We start from the raw sequence: 18,656 nt of genomic DNA on the forward strand, positions 1-18,656 counted from the left end.
TGACACTAGCTCTATTCATTGAAAACTTGGAATAAAGAAATTTAGAAATTTGAGAGAGGCAAAAGATGAAGAGTAATGCTGTAACGCAAGACATCGATTTATATTTCAATGCATCTCAATCTGTTGTAGCTCCTAGCCCAAAGATTTAAACTGCTTTTTGTCACAAATAGTAATTTTGAGGGAAGTTCTCAATCGTCAAGCATACCTCATTACACAAGCTCCTACACTGGAACCAACTATGCTCCTACCAACATTGTTCCTACATACTCTGTTCCTGATCAATCCCCTAAACCCTCAATTTCATACGGTGTTATGCAATGCAATATTGCTGTGAACATAAACGAAATAAATGGACTAACAGATGAAAATGTTCAAGAGCATATGGCGTTTCTAGGATCCGTCTTGGAGTCATATGAGTGTTTAATAGCTGAGATAATTTGGAATTACAATATGACTAAAGAGAATTATGATTAAATTAACCCTGAGGAGATGGAAATGTTAGATATTCGTTGGTCTATGGCAAGTGTTGTCCGAAGAACACAAAGGTTTTGGGAAATCACTGGCAAAAATTGTTTGGATGGGACAACTTCAAAGTTGGGTTTTGATAAGTCCAAGGTGAGGAGTTTTCGTTGCAAAGAGAAAGGACACTTCAAAAGGGAATGCACGAATCCATAAGTTGGGGAGACAAGTCCTAATCCTTTTAGTCGAGACTACAACAAAGAGGCCATTTATCATTAGAGTTCTCCTGCACCGGCTGAATCATCAAAGAAGTCAGAAGCCTCGCCATCTAAAGCGTGTCATGCACAATTGGATGAAGGTTTCAACCGAAATACGATTGTTCACGTAAAATGTTGCTGAAGTATTTGGTGAGGATCAAGCTGGAGAATCGGTGCAGGTAAACTTTGTAAATGCAGGTGTAGCAGTGGAATCAAGGATGATGACCAGACTGAGAGTGATGGATCTTGTGATGAGACTACAAAATCTCCTAAAAGTTTTGATTCTATTCCAAATGAATTCTTTCAATCATTTTCACCTCCTGATGTGTATGAAAGTTTTGCAGGTTGGTTTAATGGTGAAGAAGTACCACATGGAAATATTGATTTTAGAGTTGATGATGAAGACGAGACTGTATCTGAAGAATCTCAAGTGGATTCAAGTATTGAAGAAATAAGTGAAGAAATTGTGCCAACTAAAGGTGTTCCAGCGACAGTTGTTAAAGTAAGAAGAGAAGATGCTCCTAGTAGCTCCACTCTTCATGCAAACATGGCTGGACAGGTAACATTTTCTACTCAAGAGGTAAAACGTATTTGTGAGTCTTATGATGAAAAATAATTTGTGATTAATTATTTAATATCCGACTATAACAAAATTTTTTTTGATTATCAAAGTATAAAAGAAGATCATGATAAACTTCAATTGTGTGAGAAGAACTTGTGGGTGAAAATCCTACAAGATGGGAAAACGATCTTAATGCTTAAGCACACGATTGAACATAAATAGATTGCCATCAATAGGCATATTGATGAAAAAGCGGAACTTAAAAGAGAACTTCAACTAACTAAAATTGAGAACGAAAGGGTTGAAACAAAACTTAAAAGTTATTCCGCCTAATCATATGTCCTAGATCACATTGTTCCAAAATAGGTAACGAAGTATCATGTTGTTCTACCACCAATTTTTTGTGCATTAAGTTCGAAGAAGATCTCAATCTATAATGAAGAAATGATAGTAGCTCGTTGTTTTATAGGCTTTGTCATATTCAGTGAGCTCTTATGTTCCGAAGGAACCTGAATTCTCCTGAATTCTTAAGGCGTTGAATGTGGTGCCTAATCTGCCACTCAACATGATATTTCATCATCTCTGTCATGTGATGGGCAAACTAGTAATTCTCCTCACAGTTCTGAATGTGAGAGTGAGGTTGGAAGACAAGCCGCTGAATTTGTGTTGTCTTAAACAGAAATTAAACCTCAAAAAGTGTTAAAACCGATAATCCAAGTGAAACTCATAAAACTAGTAATCAGTTTGCTAAAACCAGAGCTGAAAGTCAATCGAATGTGAAAAATGGTAATCAAAATTCAAAATTTGCTAAAACCAGTATTTATTATAAGAGAAAAGGTATTGGGTTCAAGGAGGAAAGCAATGAGTCTCTAAAATCCCAAGATGGTTTTCAAAAGATTGTGTTTGTTAAAGGTGAGACCTCTGAAGAACATAAAGAGGCCATCATTAGTAAACAATCCAATGTTGAGTTTTACAGACTCAAAGCTGAAAGAGAGAGAGAGAGAGAAGAGAATCATGTTCATCCTATTAATAAGTTTGTTGATAGTAGGAAATGTTTCTGTTTTAATGAAGAGAGACATTTATTTTATTCATGTCCTAAGAGATTCTCTCAAGAAAGGAAACATGTGGGGTGAACAAAAAATCACATGTGAAAGTTCCATTGGTAATATCTACATCTCCACCCATCAAGATTTTAAAAAGGGGTGTAGATAAGGAACTTGTTAAAAAGATTTTTTAAGTAGGTGAATCTTCAAAAGTTAAGAAAAATTGTTGGTACATAAATGTCAGTAGTTCATAGTCTAGAGTTTGTAATCGAGTCTGTAATGTAATTATGTTTAAGTTTATGTTTATGTATGTAAGCGAAGTTGTCAACAAGTTCACTTAGGCGAACTTGTTGAACAAGCGAAGTTGTCGACAAGTTCGCCTAGGCGAACTTGTTCAACGAGCGAAGTTACTGACAACTTCGCCTGTGGCGAAGTTGTCGTGTATTTATATAGCCTACGGGTTTACGGTTAAGTAGTTTTGGTTAATCACGTGTAATTCAGTTAGTCTATAGACGAGAGATAGAGTCTGTAATAGACGTGTTTCAAGTTATATTATATAACGTGTTCGTTTGTATCGCGTGTGATTGTTTTACGTATTCTACGCTCGTAACTACCTACGCAGGGATTCCGCACCTACGTAGATAGCGATATCCCGTGTAAGATCCGTCCGGGAACCTACAATTGGTATCAGAGCTTTGGCTCGATTGTGTGGTTCGGGATTTCACGCGGGTGTAGAAAACGTCTCGTTTGACCTATTCGCGGGACGCGTTTTCGTTGATATTGTGTTATACTCACCTTATACCGTCATATTCAAGCCGTCACACCGACCGGAAACTGCTAAATCGTCGAAAACATATCTGAATATTTTCAGTGTTCTTCGGGCGAAGTTGTTGTTCTTCAGGCGAAGTTGCCGACGCTGGAAGTAGGGTTTCGGCGAAGATATTAGGTTGAGCGAAGTTATCCACAACTTCGCCTACCTCATAAGTTCGCCTAAGTGAAGTTATCATCAACTTCGCTTACCTCCTAAGTTCGCTTATCTTAAGCGAAGTTATTCTCAACTTCGCCAAGTCACGCGAATTTAAGGATTTTCCAGCGAAGTTAACACTTAAGCGAAGTTATCCTTAACTTCGCCTATAGTACTGTTTGGAAGAATTTTTGTTTTTTTCGGGTTTTTCTTGTTTTCGAGAAGATGTCGCTGATTAACATCTCAGAGTTAGTCAAAATGGAAGTTGAAGCGGGGTCGGCTACTAAGGCCCCAAGGTTGATGAAAGGAACTGACTTTGTGGCGTGGAAGGATAGGTTCATTCAGTATATTAAATACCAGGATGCAAAGATGTGGGTGTGCATCCAGGATGGATATATTCCACCGACAATGGAATACGAAGGTCGGGATGTGGTAAAGAAGTACAGCAAGATGGAGGAAGAAGAGAAAAAGATGTATGAGGCCGAGAGCAAGGCCCATGCTGCAATTACTATGGCTCTTCCTCAAGAGATTCTCCATACATTCAGGAAGTACACTTCTGCACGAGAGCTTTGGGATGCTCTTGAGAATAGATTCGAAGGGAACGTGGGATTCGTGCCTTGAAGATTAAGCTGTTAAAGACTCAGTTCTCTGTCTTCAAGTATTTGAAGAACGAATCGCTCGATGATATTATCACCCGATATTATCATCTAATGACAGAGCTGAACAACTATTCTATTGCTTACAGAGAGGAGGAAATAGTTGAGAAGCTTCTCGATGCTCTCCCACCGAAGTGGGAAATGTACACTGTTCTAATGAGGGAAGACAAAGACTTTCCTGATTATGACTTGGAGACAGCAGTAAACAAGCTCAGAACCTTTGAGCTTAATATGGTTTGTAAAGAGACACCAACGGATTAGGTTCAAGACCCTGGTATGTATGGTGCCAAAGTTAACTCAGGCTCAAGTTCGAAGTCTGAATCTGCTACTTACTACTCCAAAGGAGAGTCAGGTTCTAACTCTTCTCATGAAGGAAATGTGTCAGTAAACATGAACGGTGATGTTTGCTTTGTTGCTGGAGGATCAAGTGCTTCGAAACCTCAAGCATCCAAGAGTAGTTTCTCTCCCAGTGCTTCAAGCAATAACTACTCTTAGATGCCAATGAGTGTCAAATCTGCTGAAGAGCAGTTTGCACTCTATGCATCTTTTATTGCTTCTTACGAGAACTACATACAAGGGAAGATTGTGGACCCTGCTGCTTTGGAAGAAGACTATAACCAGATCGATCCTGATGATCTGGAGGAGATGGATCTGCAGTGGCAGATGGCGATGATAGTCAGAAGAGTGAAGCGTTTCATGAAGAAGACTGGCAGAAAGTTCGTAGGTGGAAAGCCAGGATTTGATAAGTCAAGGGTGAGGTGTTACAATTGTCAACAAAATGGACACTTTGCAAAGGAGTGCACTAATGCACGTGTAGAACGTAGTCAGGGGAGGACTACACAGCAAAGTGGAAATAACAATGGGAATAATGCCATGATGTCTGATGCTGGTGAATACAACTGGAACATGTTCTCTGGAGAACTCTTTGAGCAGGCACACATGGCGAAGGTTGCAGCTGAAGAATGTATGAAAGCTGCTGAAAATGAAAAAGCTTTCATGGCTAATGACCAGAACTCCGAGGTATGTACTAAACCTATCTGTACTAAATGTGAGAACTTGTCTGAACAGCTTGCTACAATTACTGATCAGTATGTTAAGTTGGATGCCGAATTTAAAACCTTGAAAGAAGATCATCACTTCACAAAGACAAGAGAAAATAATTATAAAATAAAAATTAAAGCTTGTGAAAAAGACATTAAAAGTTTAAAAATAAAATTAGCTGAGAAAATTGATGTGATCGATCTAAGCTACGAGGTTTTAGAAGAGAAAACCAAGTTAATCGCTGAGAAAGAAAAACAGATTGCTGATCACCAGGTAAAAGTGGTGGAACTAAATAGGAAACTGGAGCAATTCCGGAATTCCTCTGCTATTCTTGATCACCTCGTTAGTGATCAAGGTTCCTCACCTAAGAGGGGAGGAATTGGTTACCATGAGGTTCCACCACCTTATAACCATAATTATACTTTCAATCCTAGTGTTCATGAATCTGTTAATTTTGTAGCTGATCAGACAGGTCCTGCTAAGGAAACTGGTAAAGTACCGGAAGTTAATAAAGGCGAAACAAGTTCGCCTGTCTCAAAAGTTAAAATTTCTATTTCAAGTCCAGTCTCATCTGATTCGGATAAGTCATCCGAGTCGGGTAAGACAAAAGAGAAGGAAGTATTACCCACTAGTGGAGAAAAAGTTAAATCAACTAAAAGGAGTACTCCACTCAACCCATATGTCCCACCTTATGTGAGACGTACGGTTGGTAATACTGCCTCCACATCTAAAACATCTGCTGAAAAGAAAGCTGAACATAGGTGTTGTTTTAGATGTAATCAAACAGGGCACCTTGTTGCTGATTGCCCTCTGAAGCAGCGTTTAAGAGAGGTGAGGCCCTTGAAAACTGAGACTAAGGTTTTTGGTAATCGTTTGAATGTTAAAAATGAAAACCATTCAAATTTGAGAAATAATACAGGTTTTCAAAGAAACACATCTCGTTTTTACACTACTAATAACCAAACCAAATGCTATAATTCTTTTGATTCTCTTAATGTACGTCGGTTTGGTTGGCCTCACTATCAGTCTCCAAGGAGGTGTCCTGTTAGGACTCGTGGAAATTTTTCTAATGCTAACTTTGGTCAGCCAAGGTGTGTGAGTTCTGTTAAGAAGGTTAATCGACCCAAGACCAAGAGGTCTTGGGTCCCCAAATTTTAATAATCTCTTTTGTTTGTGCAGGAACAGTTGAACAGGGCTTCCAATAATCTTTGGGTTGTGGACAGCGGCTGTTCCCGGCACATGACTGGTAACAAGGATTTGTTACAAGATTTAAAACCTGTTCAAGGAGCGAGAGTCAGTTTTGCCGGTGAGAGTGGAGGCAAAATAACAGGAAGGGGTACGGTAACTAACGGGAAGATGACGTTAGAAAATGTGAACTTTGTTGAAGAACTGAAGCACAATCTGCTGAGTGTGTCGCAGATTTGTGATAAAGATTATACCGTACACTTCACAAAGACTGATGCGATTGTGTTGAAGCCTGGTTTTCAAATACCAGAGGAGTGGATAGTAATGAAGGCTCCACGTGATCGAAATACGTATATGATGGATTTAAGTTCAACTGAAATGTCAACAGAAGAATCGTGTCTTTTGACGAAAGCAAGCGAATCGGAATCTGAACTGTGGCACAGGAGAATGGGGCACATTCATCTTCGGAAGATGAACCATATTGTCAGACATGGGCTTGTGTTGGGTGTTCCCTTAAAAAGTTTCAATTTTGAAGACAAATGTCTTGCGTGCAAAAAGGGAAAGCAGCACAAGAAGTCCCATCTCACCAAGAAAGTAAATTCAATTGCCAGTACACTAGAGCTGCTTCACATGGATCTCTTCGGTCCTGTGAATGTAAGAAGTCTAGGTGGTACAACTTATTGCTTGGTGATCACTGATGACTACTCACGATACTCGTGGGTATACTTCCTGAAATCAAAGGACGAAACGGCTCAAATGGTGAAGAATCTGATTACCAAAGTTGAGAACATTATGGATAAACGAGTGAAGTTCATCAGAAGTGACAATGGTTCCGAGTTTAAAAATTTTGAAATGGAGATCTTCTGTCTGTCAAGAGGGATTGAACACCAATTCAGCGCTCCGTATACTCCGCAACAGAATGGAGTGGCTGAAAGGAAGAATAGAACTTTAATTGAAGGAGCCAGAACTATGCTGGCTGATTCGAAGCTTCCGGTGGTGTTCTGGGCTGAAGCTGTTTCTACAGCTTGCTATGTACTGAATAGAGTTTTAACGGTAAAAAGACTTAATAAAACATGCTACGAGCTTATGCATGGGAGAAAGCCCAATTTGTGTGGACTTGAAGCTTTCGGGTCCCCGTGTTCAATTTTAAAGGCACATTCAAAGTTTGGTGAAGCAGCCGATGAAGGAATCTTAGTCGGCTATGAAGTTGGGACTCCCAACAGGCGTGTCTTTAATACAACGAACGGCAAGGTTGAGGTGGTATGTAACACCGACATTACGAGTTACAGATCGCCAAGACCAAGCATCGGACCTCCTGGGATTTTCGACTATGATAGGCTCTTCAAGTCTTTTAACATACCTGATTTGTTTTGTACAGAAGAAGAAGAACGTGTTGCTACGAAGATGATTCTAGATGAGGAGGAAAATTTGGCTCATAGACAGCTATTTGATGATTGTCAACCTTCCTCATCAAATTCTATCGGTTCCCCTGCTGTCTCTCCTGAAGAAGAGTTTATCAATCCATTTCACTCTCAGCCTGAAACAACCATTGATGAGCTCTCTTCTAATTTAGAAGATAATTTGCATGTCGGTGCTGTTCCGACCACGAGAATTCACAAAGAACACCCTTTGGAGAATGTTATAGGTGATGTGTCCTCCGGTGTACAAACCAGAAGTAGCTTGAATGAGCACACCTGTGTTTATACAAGCATTAAGGAAACGGGTATAATGAACTAATGTTTGTACTCATGCTTTATTAGCCAGATTGAACCGAAAAATTATCAAATGGCTCTTAAGGACAGCTCGTGGGTCGAGGCCATGCAAGAAGAGTTGGCTCAATTTAAGAAGATGGACGTTTGGACTTTGGTTGAAAAACCAAGGAATGTGCATGCGATAGGCACAAAATGGGTGTTTAAGTGCAAGAGAGATGAAAAGGGGATTATTATAAGAAACAAGGCGAGGCTGGTCGTTAAAGGTTTTAATCAGCAAGAGGGGATAGATTATAATGAAGTGTTCGCTCCGGTGGCCAGGTTGGAAGCGATAAGATTGTTTTTGGCGTTTGCTGCTTTTAAGAAGATGAAAGTGTTTCAGTTGGACGTGAAGAGTGCGTTCCTCAATGGGAAAGTTGATGAGGTTGTGTATGTTGAGCAACCTCCGGGTTTTCCTGACCCAGACTTTCCTGATCACGTGTACAAGTTGAGCAAGGCGCTGTATGGATTACATCAGGCACCTCGTGCCTGGTATTCAACGTTATCGGACTACTTGCTAGAGAATGGTTTTGAAAGGGGTTTGATTGACAGCACACTGTTTGTGAAGAGAGATGGAAGTGAATTCCTGCTAGTTCAAGTCTACGTGGATGACATCATATTTGCTGCATCAAGAGTCTCCATGTGTCAGGAATTTGAGGCCGTCATGAAGAAAAGATTTGAGATGAGTGCTATGGGTGAACTAACGTTCTTTTTAGGATTGCAGGTTGATCAAAAGAAGGATGGGATGTTCATTCATCAAACAAAATATGTTCATGATGTCCTCAAGCGCTTCAAGATGGAGGACTGTTCTCCATTTGACACTCCAATTTGCGTCAACCACAAGTTGGGAGCTGAAATAGACGGTGACGCAGATGTGGACCCAACTCAGTATCGGGCTATAATAGGTTCTTTGATGTATTTGACTGCTTCTAGGCCTGATATAATGTTTGCTGTTTGTCTTTGTGCTCGTTTTCAGGCAAACCCAAAGGAATCTCACATGAAGGGTGTGAAGAGGATTCTGCGGTATCTCAAAGGCAAGCCGAAGCTAGGGTTGTGGTACCCGAAGGGAGGAGACGTGGAACTGGTTGCTTATACAGATTCTGATTATGGAGGGTGCAATCAGAGTCGGAAGTCGACAACAGGAGGATGTCAGTTTCTCGGTGGAAGATTAGTTTCCTGGCAGTGCAAGAAACATACATCAGTCGCAATCTCTACGTGCGAAGCTGAATATATGGCAGCATCCAACTGCTGCTCTCAGGTTTTGTGGATTCAGCAACAATTGCGCGACTATGGTCTGAATTTCTTACTCACTCCTATTTTTATTGATAACACTGCTGCCATCTCAGTAATTAACAATCCCGTGAAACATAGTAAAACTAAACATATTGACATTCGTCATCATTTCATACGGGATTGTGCTGAGAAGAAACTGATTAAGGTTGAAAAGGTCGATACGCTAGAAAATTTCGCTGATTTATTTACAAAAGCGTTTGATAAATCCAGATTTCAAAACCTAATTGAGCTGAACGGGATGATCAATCCCGAGTAACCATGTTTTTTTGTGTTTATTGAAAAAAAAAAAAAAAAAAAAAAAAACGTCACTATTGCTTAAAATTAGTCGGTTACCTCAGTTTGATGGACATATCCTCGGATATGTTTTGGTCCTCGTTTCTACTTGTAGAGAATGAGGGTCGCCATTAACCAGATGACTGAAAGTGACCGGGGCGGTTATGATGTGTTTTCTTTCTGTCGCTGAAAATTAGTCGGTCATACTTAGTTAGAAGGACACATACTTGTATGTGGTCCGTCCAGTTGATCCATTGGATCTTCAGGATTGCCGTTTACCTGAAGACTTTGACGTGATCGGGGCGATTGAAGTCAAAATTTCTTGTGGGAAATGAAATTACATTTCAAGTCTAATACTTCGTAAGAAGTTCATTTGCTATGTTTCACAGGAAATTGATCCAACCTTGGAAAATGATGTTTATACTAATTTTGTGTGCTTAACTAGTGAAGTTCTTAAGCTTAAAAGGCATTAGAACAGTCATTGTATGTCAAGGTAAATTCTTAATGGTGTGTAAAAGTATATGTGATACAAACTAAATATACTTGATTTTACGTGGAAACTACTTAAGAGTTTTTCATGTCTTCGTTTATATCTTTCCGCATGATAGGCAGAAAAGTGATTACCCAGTCATACACGAGCCCTTAAGTGTTCTGATTCCCGTGAAGAAGGCGTTTCAAGACACTGAAGTGATCCAGATTCGGGACTTGCAGTTGTTTATTACTCTGAAGTCTATAAGTATGTTTGTTAAAAAAAAAAAAAAAAAAAAAAAAAAATTAGTACTTATGAGTTATTGTAACATTCGAGAGTTCAAGATATCAAGACTTCTCAATCATGGAGTAAGAATGACTACGGGAAGCAGACAAAGAATACTTACAAGTTAATCAGACACTATTGGTCGAAGTCAATTCGGGGTGACTTGGGGAAAGCCAAATACGCTTTGAGAATAGATAGGAGGCATCAAAATCTCTGAGTTGTTGCCCACTTATTTTTTGAGCTTAATTGAACTTAACTCGTATCACAGAAACGATGAAAACCACTATAAGTTATTTACATGTGTACAACCTGTTTCTCTATGTCATAATACAGCTAAACACGGATCTATGTGACAGTCACGGAGTTAGTATGATTCCGTTAGGATCTTTTCTAAAACATGGTGGTCCCTGACTAGACTGAAATTTGATCCCTTATTCGTTAAATTTTTATAAGTTTTTCTTAGTTTTGTAGTTGTATTATTTTTTAACTGGTTACTTAGAATTGATCATGTCGGGAAGTTTTAAAGAGTTAATTCAAATTGTTCAAAATTATAAGGTTTGGTTATGAAAATATAGGCGAAGTTGTTGAATCAGGCGAACTTGTGGATAACTTCGCCTAGGCGAAGTTATCCATAACTTCGCCTGACCAACTCTGACCCTATATAAGGATTTCAAACAGTAAATTTTCATTATTTACAATATACAGCGAACTTGTTCTCCGATATTTCAGCGAACTTGATCTTTTCGATTTCGATTTCTTTCTTTGTTCTCAGTTTCAGTTACCGTTTCACGGTATGTGTTATCGGTACATCGTGTTAGCTGTTTTTTCTTGTTTATCAAACTTTATGTCGACCGCTTCGAGATCTTGGTCCGTCGGATTCAAAACCGACTTTTATAACTTGTGTTTAAAGTGTTCATGGACAAACTTTTCGTCCACATAACCTTAATACCAAGTGTTATTGAGTTCTTCATCGTCAATTTTACCGGAACATCGGATTTCCGGATGTTTGGAATGCTAACAGTCGCCGATTCAGTTCAGGCGAAGTTAGGGTTTCGGCGAAGTTATCCGCAACTTCGCCTGACGATTAATTTCGCCTGAGGCGAAGTTATCCGCAACTTCGCCTGAGGCTTAATTTCGCCTAACCCTTATCTTCGCCTGAGGCGATGTTGTGTAGAGGCGAAGTTATCACTAACTTCGCCCAGACCATTTTACTTCAAAATTAATTAGACGAACTTAAAGATGAAGCGAAGTTGTTCCCAACTTTGCCTCACCTTTAACTTCGCCTATACAGGTTTGATCACAACTTCGCTCCTGGTAATCAAGCGAACTTGTGTAACACTTTAACGTTTATCTAACTTGGTTCGTTTAGTGCAGATATGGCTGCTGTTGGAAGTGCAGGAGGTGCAGGTGATGACGGTGATGATCACAGACAATTCTTCCCAGCTCATAACCAGTTCATAACACTTGACCCAGATGCAAAGGGCGTGGAGGACTATAGGGAGATAATTACTTTTCTTCTGCGCTCACGGATATATCACGCAATAACAACTACCCTGCCTATTTCCCTACCGAATATTGAAGACTTTTGGCAGACGGTAGAGTACGATTGCCGGGTTGAGCCCCTGGTTATGCGAGCCACCGTAAACGGTCAGGTTGTTCAGTTTTCTTCTAAACAAATACGGGTGGCGTTGCGGTTTGGTGTAGAGACGAGGGATGACCCAACGGAGTTTGTTGCGCCATTCCGTGATGGGGCGTTTCTCAGGATGGGGTATTCTGGTCCCTTAGGGGACACACAACGGAGGAAGGGATTCCTTTTAGATCAGTGGCGCTTCCTTATGCACGTCATGATCGTATGTATGTCAGGACGGAAGGCAGGCACTGATGGTATGGGTGCGACAATGCAGTCTGCTATGACTGCGTTGACTTATAATAAAAGATATTCTTTCAGCCAGATGATCTTTTACGAGATCGATAGGCAACGAAGGGCTGTGGCGCGTGAGCGGTTTACAATGTATCCACGATTCCTACAGATGATTTTCAATCATGTGGCTCCGACGCTGCCTCAACGACGCCCTATTCGATACGTGGAAAGTGTGACAAAACGTATCTTTGCACAGTGTCGCACTTCCAGCGCACGAAGCAAGCCTGAGCTGCGTCCCAGGCATACTCCGCTCTTCGGGTACCTTATAAACCCGGAGTATATGCCTGCGGCAGGGGTCGAGTTCAGAGACCCAAGACCACAACAGGCGGCAGCACCCCAGGCTGTATCAGCTGCGCCTGCTGTATCTGCTGCTTTGTCAGCTGCAGAGATTGACCTTGACGCCATGTTCGGCGGGCAAGGATTGTTTGATATGGACCGAGTTGATCCACAAGAGAATATTCAAGTCTCGGGTCCACAAGCTGATTTTGATGATGTGATGGAAGAGGCTAGAAGGATGATGGTAACGCATGAGAGAACAGTTGGGAAACAAAAGAGAACTGTTGACGACGACGACGAGGAAGATGATGAAGAAGAAGCTGTGCAGCTGGTGAGAAAGCGTTCACGAAGGGAAAGGACATGTATGGGTGTAGGAGCTGGAGAGACTTCACGGTTGGTACGTTTTGCTCCACCTGCCCTGTCTGGTATGTCCATTGTTCCTACCTCTGTGCAGGTATCTAGTACAAGCGCTACGGTTGTTCCCGTAGTGGCTACATCGTCGGCTGACATTCCATCGATCACGGCCGTCCAGACGTCGACTCCAGCAATTGTGTCTCTACCACCTCAAACGCTTACTCCATCGGTGGTAGTAGCACGATTTGTCGAGTCTACGGTCACCACTACTGCAGGGTTATCGGGTACGGTACCACCTGCGGTCACGCCCACTTCAGACTCGGAACGAATAGCTTCACTAGAGCGGATTGTAGCTGAGCAGTCCAAGACTATTCAAAGCCTAGTGGAAGCAAATCAACTGCAGGCATCCCTCCTGGTCGAGCACGGGAAAGTTATAGATGCCTTGAAGGTGTTCTTGGCATCTAAGGGGGAGATGAGCTGTAGAGGAGATGAGCTGAGGACCAAAAGAAGAGAAGACCGAGACGATGATCCCAATGCATCGAAAGATGCAGGTGGTGAGTTGCCAAGAACTACTATAGCTCTTGGGGCTTCCACAGCTGAGGGGGAGTCTGCATCTGGTGATGATGTGGTTGCTGTTGGTGATGATGTGGATGAGGTTGAAGATGTTGAGATTGTTGATGATTTGATTGATGCGCTGAAAGAGATAGACGATATGTTAGAGGATGATGAGTTCATAAATGAAGATGATGTTCTGCCAATCGATGAGATCGAAAAGATTGGTGCAGAAATTGTGGTTGAGAATGTGATAGAAGAAGGAGAGATTGTTGAAGAAAATGTAGAGCATGAGATCCCTGTGGTTGAACAGTCGACTATATGTGAAGATGCTGTGGTTGACAACACTGAGTGGGAAGATCAGCCAAACTGGAAGGAAGGCTGCGCTCAGTGGTTTGTAAAGACGAAGAAGCCAGCAGTACCGACGATGTTCAAAAAGTCGTATAATATAAAGGGATATGCAGAATCAAAGAAGGGAATCATATGCTGGTTGTACGATGAAGAGTTGAAACTATTTGTGATCAAACGTTACGACGGCATTCAGTACTTCAAGAAAATGTTAAGATCCCTGAATACCTTACCGGAGTGTGAGGTGAAAGACTTAGCAAGACTGGGGCTGATAAACAGAAGTGATGATAACATGGCGAGAGTAATTGGGAAAATTGTTTGGAAGGAGGCCATTAAAGATAAAAAGTTTGAACTTCTGAAGCCTCGGAAAGGGAAATTAGTAGAAGACAAAGATAGAGGGATGAGGGCAGACGGCAAACCATGGATGGTTATGAAGTATAAACCAGTCCGTCATTTAAAAGAAGTGCCGATGAAGGTGATGCCCAAGAACGTCTTGAAAGACTTGAAGTGGTGGTACGTGGATTGTGAAACTGCTGAAGCGGTCATGGAGGATGAAGATGAGCAAGAGATCATGAGAGTGTATGATCCTATGCACTTAGTCAATCTGTCTCAAGCTGACTTGCAGGTACTACATGCTAAGAAGATTTTCTACATTCCTGCTTGGAAAGAGGAAGCTAAGAAGTACCAGAAGTTGGTTTCTGTATGTGTTAGACAGGGTGTGCATGCTTGAAGAGATGAAGAGAGAAGACGAGAGATTACAAAACACAAGCTTTGAAGATCAAGATATGAAGCTACTGCCAAGGGGGAGTCTGTTGGTACATAAATGTCAGTAGTTCATAGTCTAGCATTTGTAATCGAGTCTGTAATGTAATTATGTTTAAGTTTATGTTTATGTATGTAAGCGAAGTTGTCAACAAGTTCGCTTAGGCGAACTTGTTGAACAAGCGAAGTTGTCGACAAGTTCGCCTAGGCGAACTTGTTCAACGAGCGAAGTTACTGACAACTTCGCCTGAGGCGAAGTTGTCGTGTATTTATATAGCCTACGGGTTTACGGTTAAGTAGTTTTGGTTAATCACGTGTAATTCAGTAAGTCTATAGACGAGAGATAGAGTCTGTAATAGACGTGTTTCAAGTTATATTATATAACGTGTTCGTTTGTATCGCGTGTGATTGTTTTACGTATTCTACGCTCGTAACTACCTACGCAGGGATTCCGCACCTACGTAGATAGCGATATCCCGTGTAAGATCCGCCCGGGAACCTACAAAAATGATGTTTTTTTATAAGAAAAAAGGTTCTTTTGGGCAAAATTGAGTGACTTGGGTAAATTGAAAGAGGAAATTGTTAACTCACCTAATAAACAAGTGACTGAGTCTTCTAATAAACTTGTTGAAGAAATTTTTTAACCAATTATTGAACTAGTTGTTGAGTCTGTTTCATCGAGTTCATGTTCATCTGATGATTCATTGTCTGATTATAATTATGATGACTTAGAGGATGTTTTAATTGATAAAAGGAAACAACCCAAGACCAATAAGGCTTTGGTTTCCTTGTTACACTAACTGCTTACTTTTGTATGGGCTTTCAAGATCCAATTACTCATGTTGGATTATGGATAACGGAGCCTTTCGACGCATGACATGAACTCTTAATTTGCTAAAGAATATTAAATCTATTCGAGGAGGATATGTGGGGTTTGCAAGAAATCAAGGAGGACAAATTTTTTTTGAGTGTACTTTATCGAATGGGAAAGTGATGTTTGAGAATGTGAATTATATCACGGAGCCTGAGAATAATTTGTTGAGTATCTCCCAAATTTGTGACAAAGGCTTTTCAACACACTTTACAAGTCAAGATTGTATGATTCTCAAGCCTGGGTATAATATTCCAGCAGATCGAAAGGATATTGATGAAGGCACCAAGGGAGAATGATCTTTATGTGCTCAACATGAGTGTTGCATCATCGACTCAAGGTACTGTACAGTGCTTTGTCACCAAAGCATCTGAAAAGGAGTCTGTGTTATGGCATCATCGAATGGGTCACATCAAATCTCGCAAGATGAACTATCTTGATCACAACCAACAGGTTGAAGGGGTAAACGTTAAGGGTTTTCATCTGAGTACTGATTTCTTGATTTGTTAGAAGGGTAAACAAATGAAGTCGCACCACACGAAGTCTCTCAATTCAATCAATTTACCTTTCGAGAGGGTGCATATGGATTTGTTTGGTCCCGTGAATGTCAAAAATATCACCGGGGAACTTTATTCTTTGGTGGTCACTGATGAATACTCACGCTTCTTTTGGGTGATGTTTCTTGAATCGAAAGATGAGACCTTCGACAACTTGATGATCTTATTCAAGAATCTTGAGACGTTATATAATCTGCCAATCCGAAGAATAAGAAGCGACAATGGTACCGAGTTCCGGAACAACCGAATGCTTCAATACTGTAATGAGTGTGGTATTATTCATGAATTCAGTGCTCCTTATACATCATAACAGAATGGAGTTGCTGAACGAAAGAATATGACATTGATTGAAACAGCTAGGGAGTTGTTGGCTGATTCGAAACTACCTGTTAGTTTTTAGTCAGAAGCTGTTGCCTCAGCGTGTTACACGCTTAACCGTGTTCTAACAGTAAAGAAGTTTGGCAAAACCTGTTTTGAGCTTCTTAGTCGTAGAAATCCGAACTTGAAGTGGCTTGAACTGTTTAGATCAAATTGTACTGTTCTTGATCCTAATGGTAAATTTGGTGCTAAGCCTGTGGAGGGTTTCTTGTTGGTTATGCTAGTCCTTTACGACCTGTTTATCTTACCTAGCATCAACCGGATTATGCAAGTACAACATGTTGACTGTCAAAGATATGCTACTCCTAATCAAAGAAAGGGCGATTCATGGATGTTTGACTATGACAGCTTGTGGAGTTGTTTCTCTTTTCCTGAAGAGGAAGTCACTGATGAAATGGCCACCCTTTTATTTCAACAACATTTGGGTGAAGGGTTTAATGAAGAAATTACTACACTTTTAATGATGATCCAACACCTGATGTTGATGACCATGTTGATGATACGCCTGCTACACCTTCCTTTGACGATGATGGTGTAGATCACAATTATGTGATTGAGCCTTTGATTCAACCAATACCTACTTCTGATCCTGTGCTGTCTGATGAAGTGGCTAATGATGAGAATGTTACAAATCTACAACCTGATGTGGTGGTTTCGGATGAAGTCATTCCTTGTACTTTGTCATATCACCCAGAAGAGAATATTCTTGGGGATTTGAATACTGGATTACGCACTCGAAGTCAAATTGATCAAAGTCTCAGTTGTTATTATACTCAAGTTGCTCCACTTCAAAACCGGTTCTCATTCAAATGTTTCATTTCACAAATTAAACCAAAGACATATAAACAAGCTTTGACTGAAGAAAGTTGGGTTAATGCGATACAAGAAGAATTGTTGCAATTTGAAAAGCTTGGGGGTATAGAAATTTGTTGATCTACCTGATAAAAAACGATGCATTAATACCAAGTGGGTTTTCAAGTGCAAAAGGGATGTAATTGGTATAATTGTCAGAAACAAAGCTCGATTGGTGGTTCTTGGTTTCAATCAAAGGAATGGAATCAGTTACAACGAAGTCTATGCTCCCGTTGCTAGACTTGAAGCTTAGTATTTTCTTAGCCTTTGCATCTTGGAAATGGTTCAAGGTTTATCTGTTAGATGTGAAGTCTGTTTTCCTTAACGGAAAATTGGGTAAAGAAGCCTATGTAGGACAACCACCGGGGTTCATTGATCCGATTCACAAAGACAATGTGTACTTTCGCGACAAAGCTCTTTATGGTTTACACCAAGGCCCGAGAGCTTGGTATGGCGCATTGTCTCAACGCTTGTTGGACAATAGCTTTGTTCGTAGCACCGTCAATTGTACACTCTTCACGAAGAAAGTAGATGGTCATTTGCTGATAGTCCAGGTCTACGTGGATGATATCATCTTTGGGTAAACAAACGATGTTCTGTGAAAAGATTTTGAGGAATTTATGAAGTCGAAGTTTGAAAGGAGCGCTATGGGAGAGTTGGAATTTTTCTTGGGTTTGTAAGTTGAAAAACTTTCTGATGGTATCTTCATTCATCAGACGAAGTATGTCAAGGATATCCTCAAAAAGTTCAATATGGCTGACTCGTCGCCGATCAGCACTCCTAACCTGCTAAATCATGGAATTGGTTCTGATCCCACCGGGGAAAAGGTTGACGAAACACTCTACCGTTCTATGATTGTCTCCCTCATGTACCTCACTGCTTCAAGGCCAGACATCATGTATCCGACGTGTTTGTGCGCCCGTTATCAATCTAGTCCAAGGGTCTCTCACCTAACGTTAGTGAAGCGGACACTACGGTATCTTAAGGGGTGTCCATGGGCCAGTCTTTGGTATCCTCGAGATGATGTATTTGAGCTGAGAGTGTTTTCTGATTCTGACTATGGAAGCTGCAAGCTGAACGCCAAATCTACCACCGCCGACTGTTAATTCTTCGGTGACATGGTAGTGAAAGAAGCAGACGACAGTATCGCTATCTACCTGTGATGCCGAGTATGTTGCCGCCTCTAGCTGTTGTTCTCAGGTTTTATGGATACAACAGCGAATGCGCGACTACGGTTTGAAATTTCTTACTACTTCTATTTTTGTAGATAATATTGCTGCTATATCAATAACTAAGAACCCGGTAAGTCGCTTTAAAACTAAACATATTGATATATGGTATCACTTCATCCGTGATTGTTACGAGAAGAAGTTGATTACCGTTGGCAAAATTCACACTGACGAACAAAAATCTGATCTTCTTACTAAATCTTTCTATAAAAACAGGTTTTTATATTTGTTGGGGCTTAACGGTATGAAGAACATGAGCGGTGGGAAAGTGATAGTACAAAAACATTTGAAAATTTTCTTTGCAAATATTTTTCTTTAAAT

General features: G+C 40.6%; 1 protein-coding gene across 1 annotated transcript; it reads left to right on the forward strand.

Annotated features, from left to right (window-relative positions):
- The first annotated feature begins 848 nt into the window (after positions 1 to 848).
- On the forward strand, positions 849 to 18,212 carry LOC143624712 (uncharacterized). The gene is made up of 8 exons (XM_077095273.1): positions 849 to 859; positions 915 to 1,275; positions 16,190 to 16,264; positions 16,355 to 16,587; positions 16,698 to 17,170; positions 17,266 to 17,503; positions 17,591 to 17,660; positions 17,823 to 18,212. Exons 1-8 carry the CDS (start codon positions 849 to 851, stop codon positions 18,210 to 18,212), a joined length of 1,851 nt encoding a protein of 616 aa, XP_076951388.1.
- Positions 18,213 to 18,656: the final 444 nt, after the last annotated feature.

This window comes from Bidens hawaiensis, unplaced genomic scaffold (assembly GCF_021521415.1).
Source record: "Bidens hawaiensis isolate Kalapana, Puna unplaced genomic scaffold, B.hawaiensis_p1.1 tig00003956_1, whole genome shotgun sequence".
Lineage (NCBI taxonomy): Eukaryota > Viridiplantae > Streptophyta > Magnoliopsida > Asterales > Asteraceae > Bidens > Bidens hawaiensis.

Excerpts from the sequence above, each read along its gene's own strand:
- LOC143624712 (XM_077095273.1), top strand. Across the intron at positions 16,265-16,354 it reads TGGCTGATTCGAAACTACCT|CTTCTTAGTCGTAGAAATCC; the intron begins GTTAGTTTTTAG and ends ACCTGTTTTGAG. Across the intron at positions 17,504-17,590 it reads CCGATTCACAAAGACAATGT|CTTTGTTCGTAGCACCGTCA; the intron begins GTACTTTCGCGA and ends GTTGGACAATAG.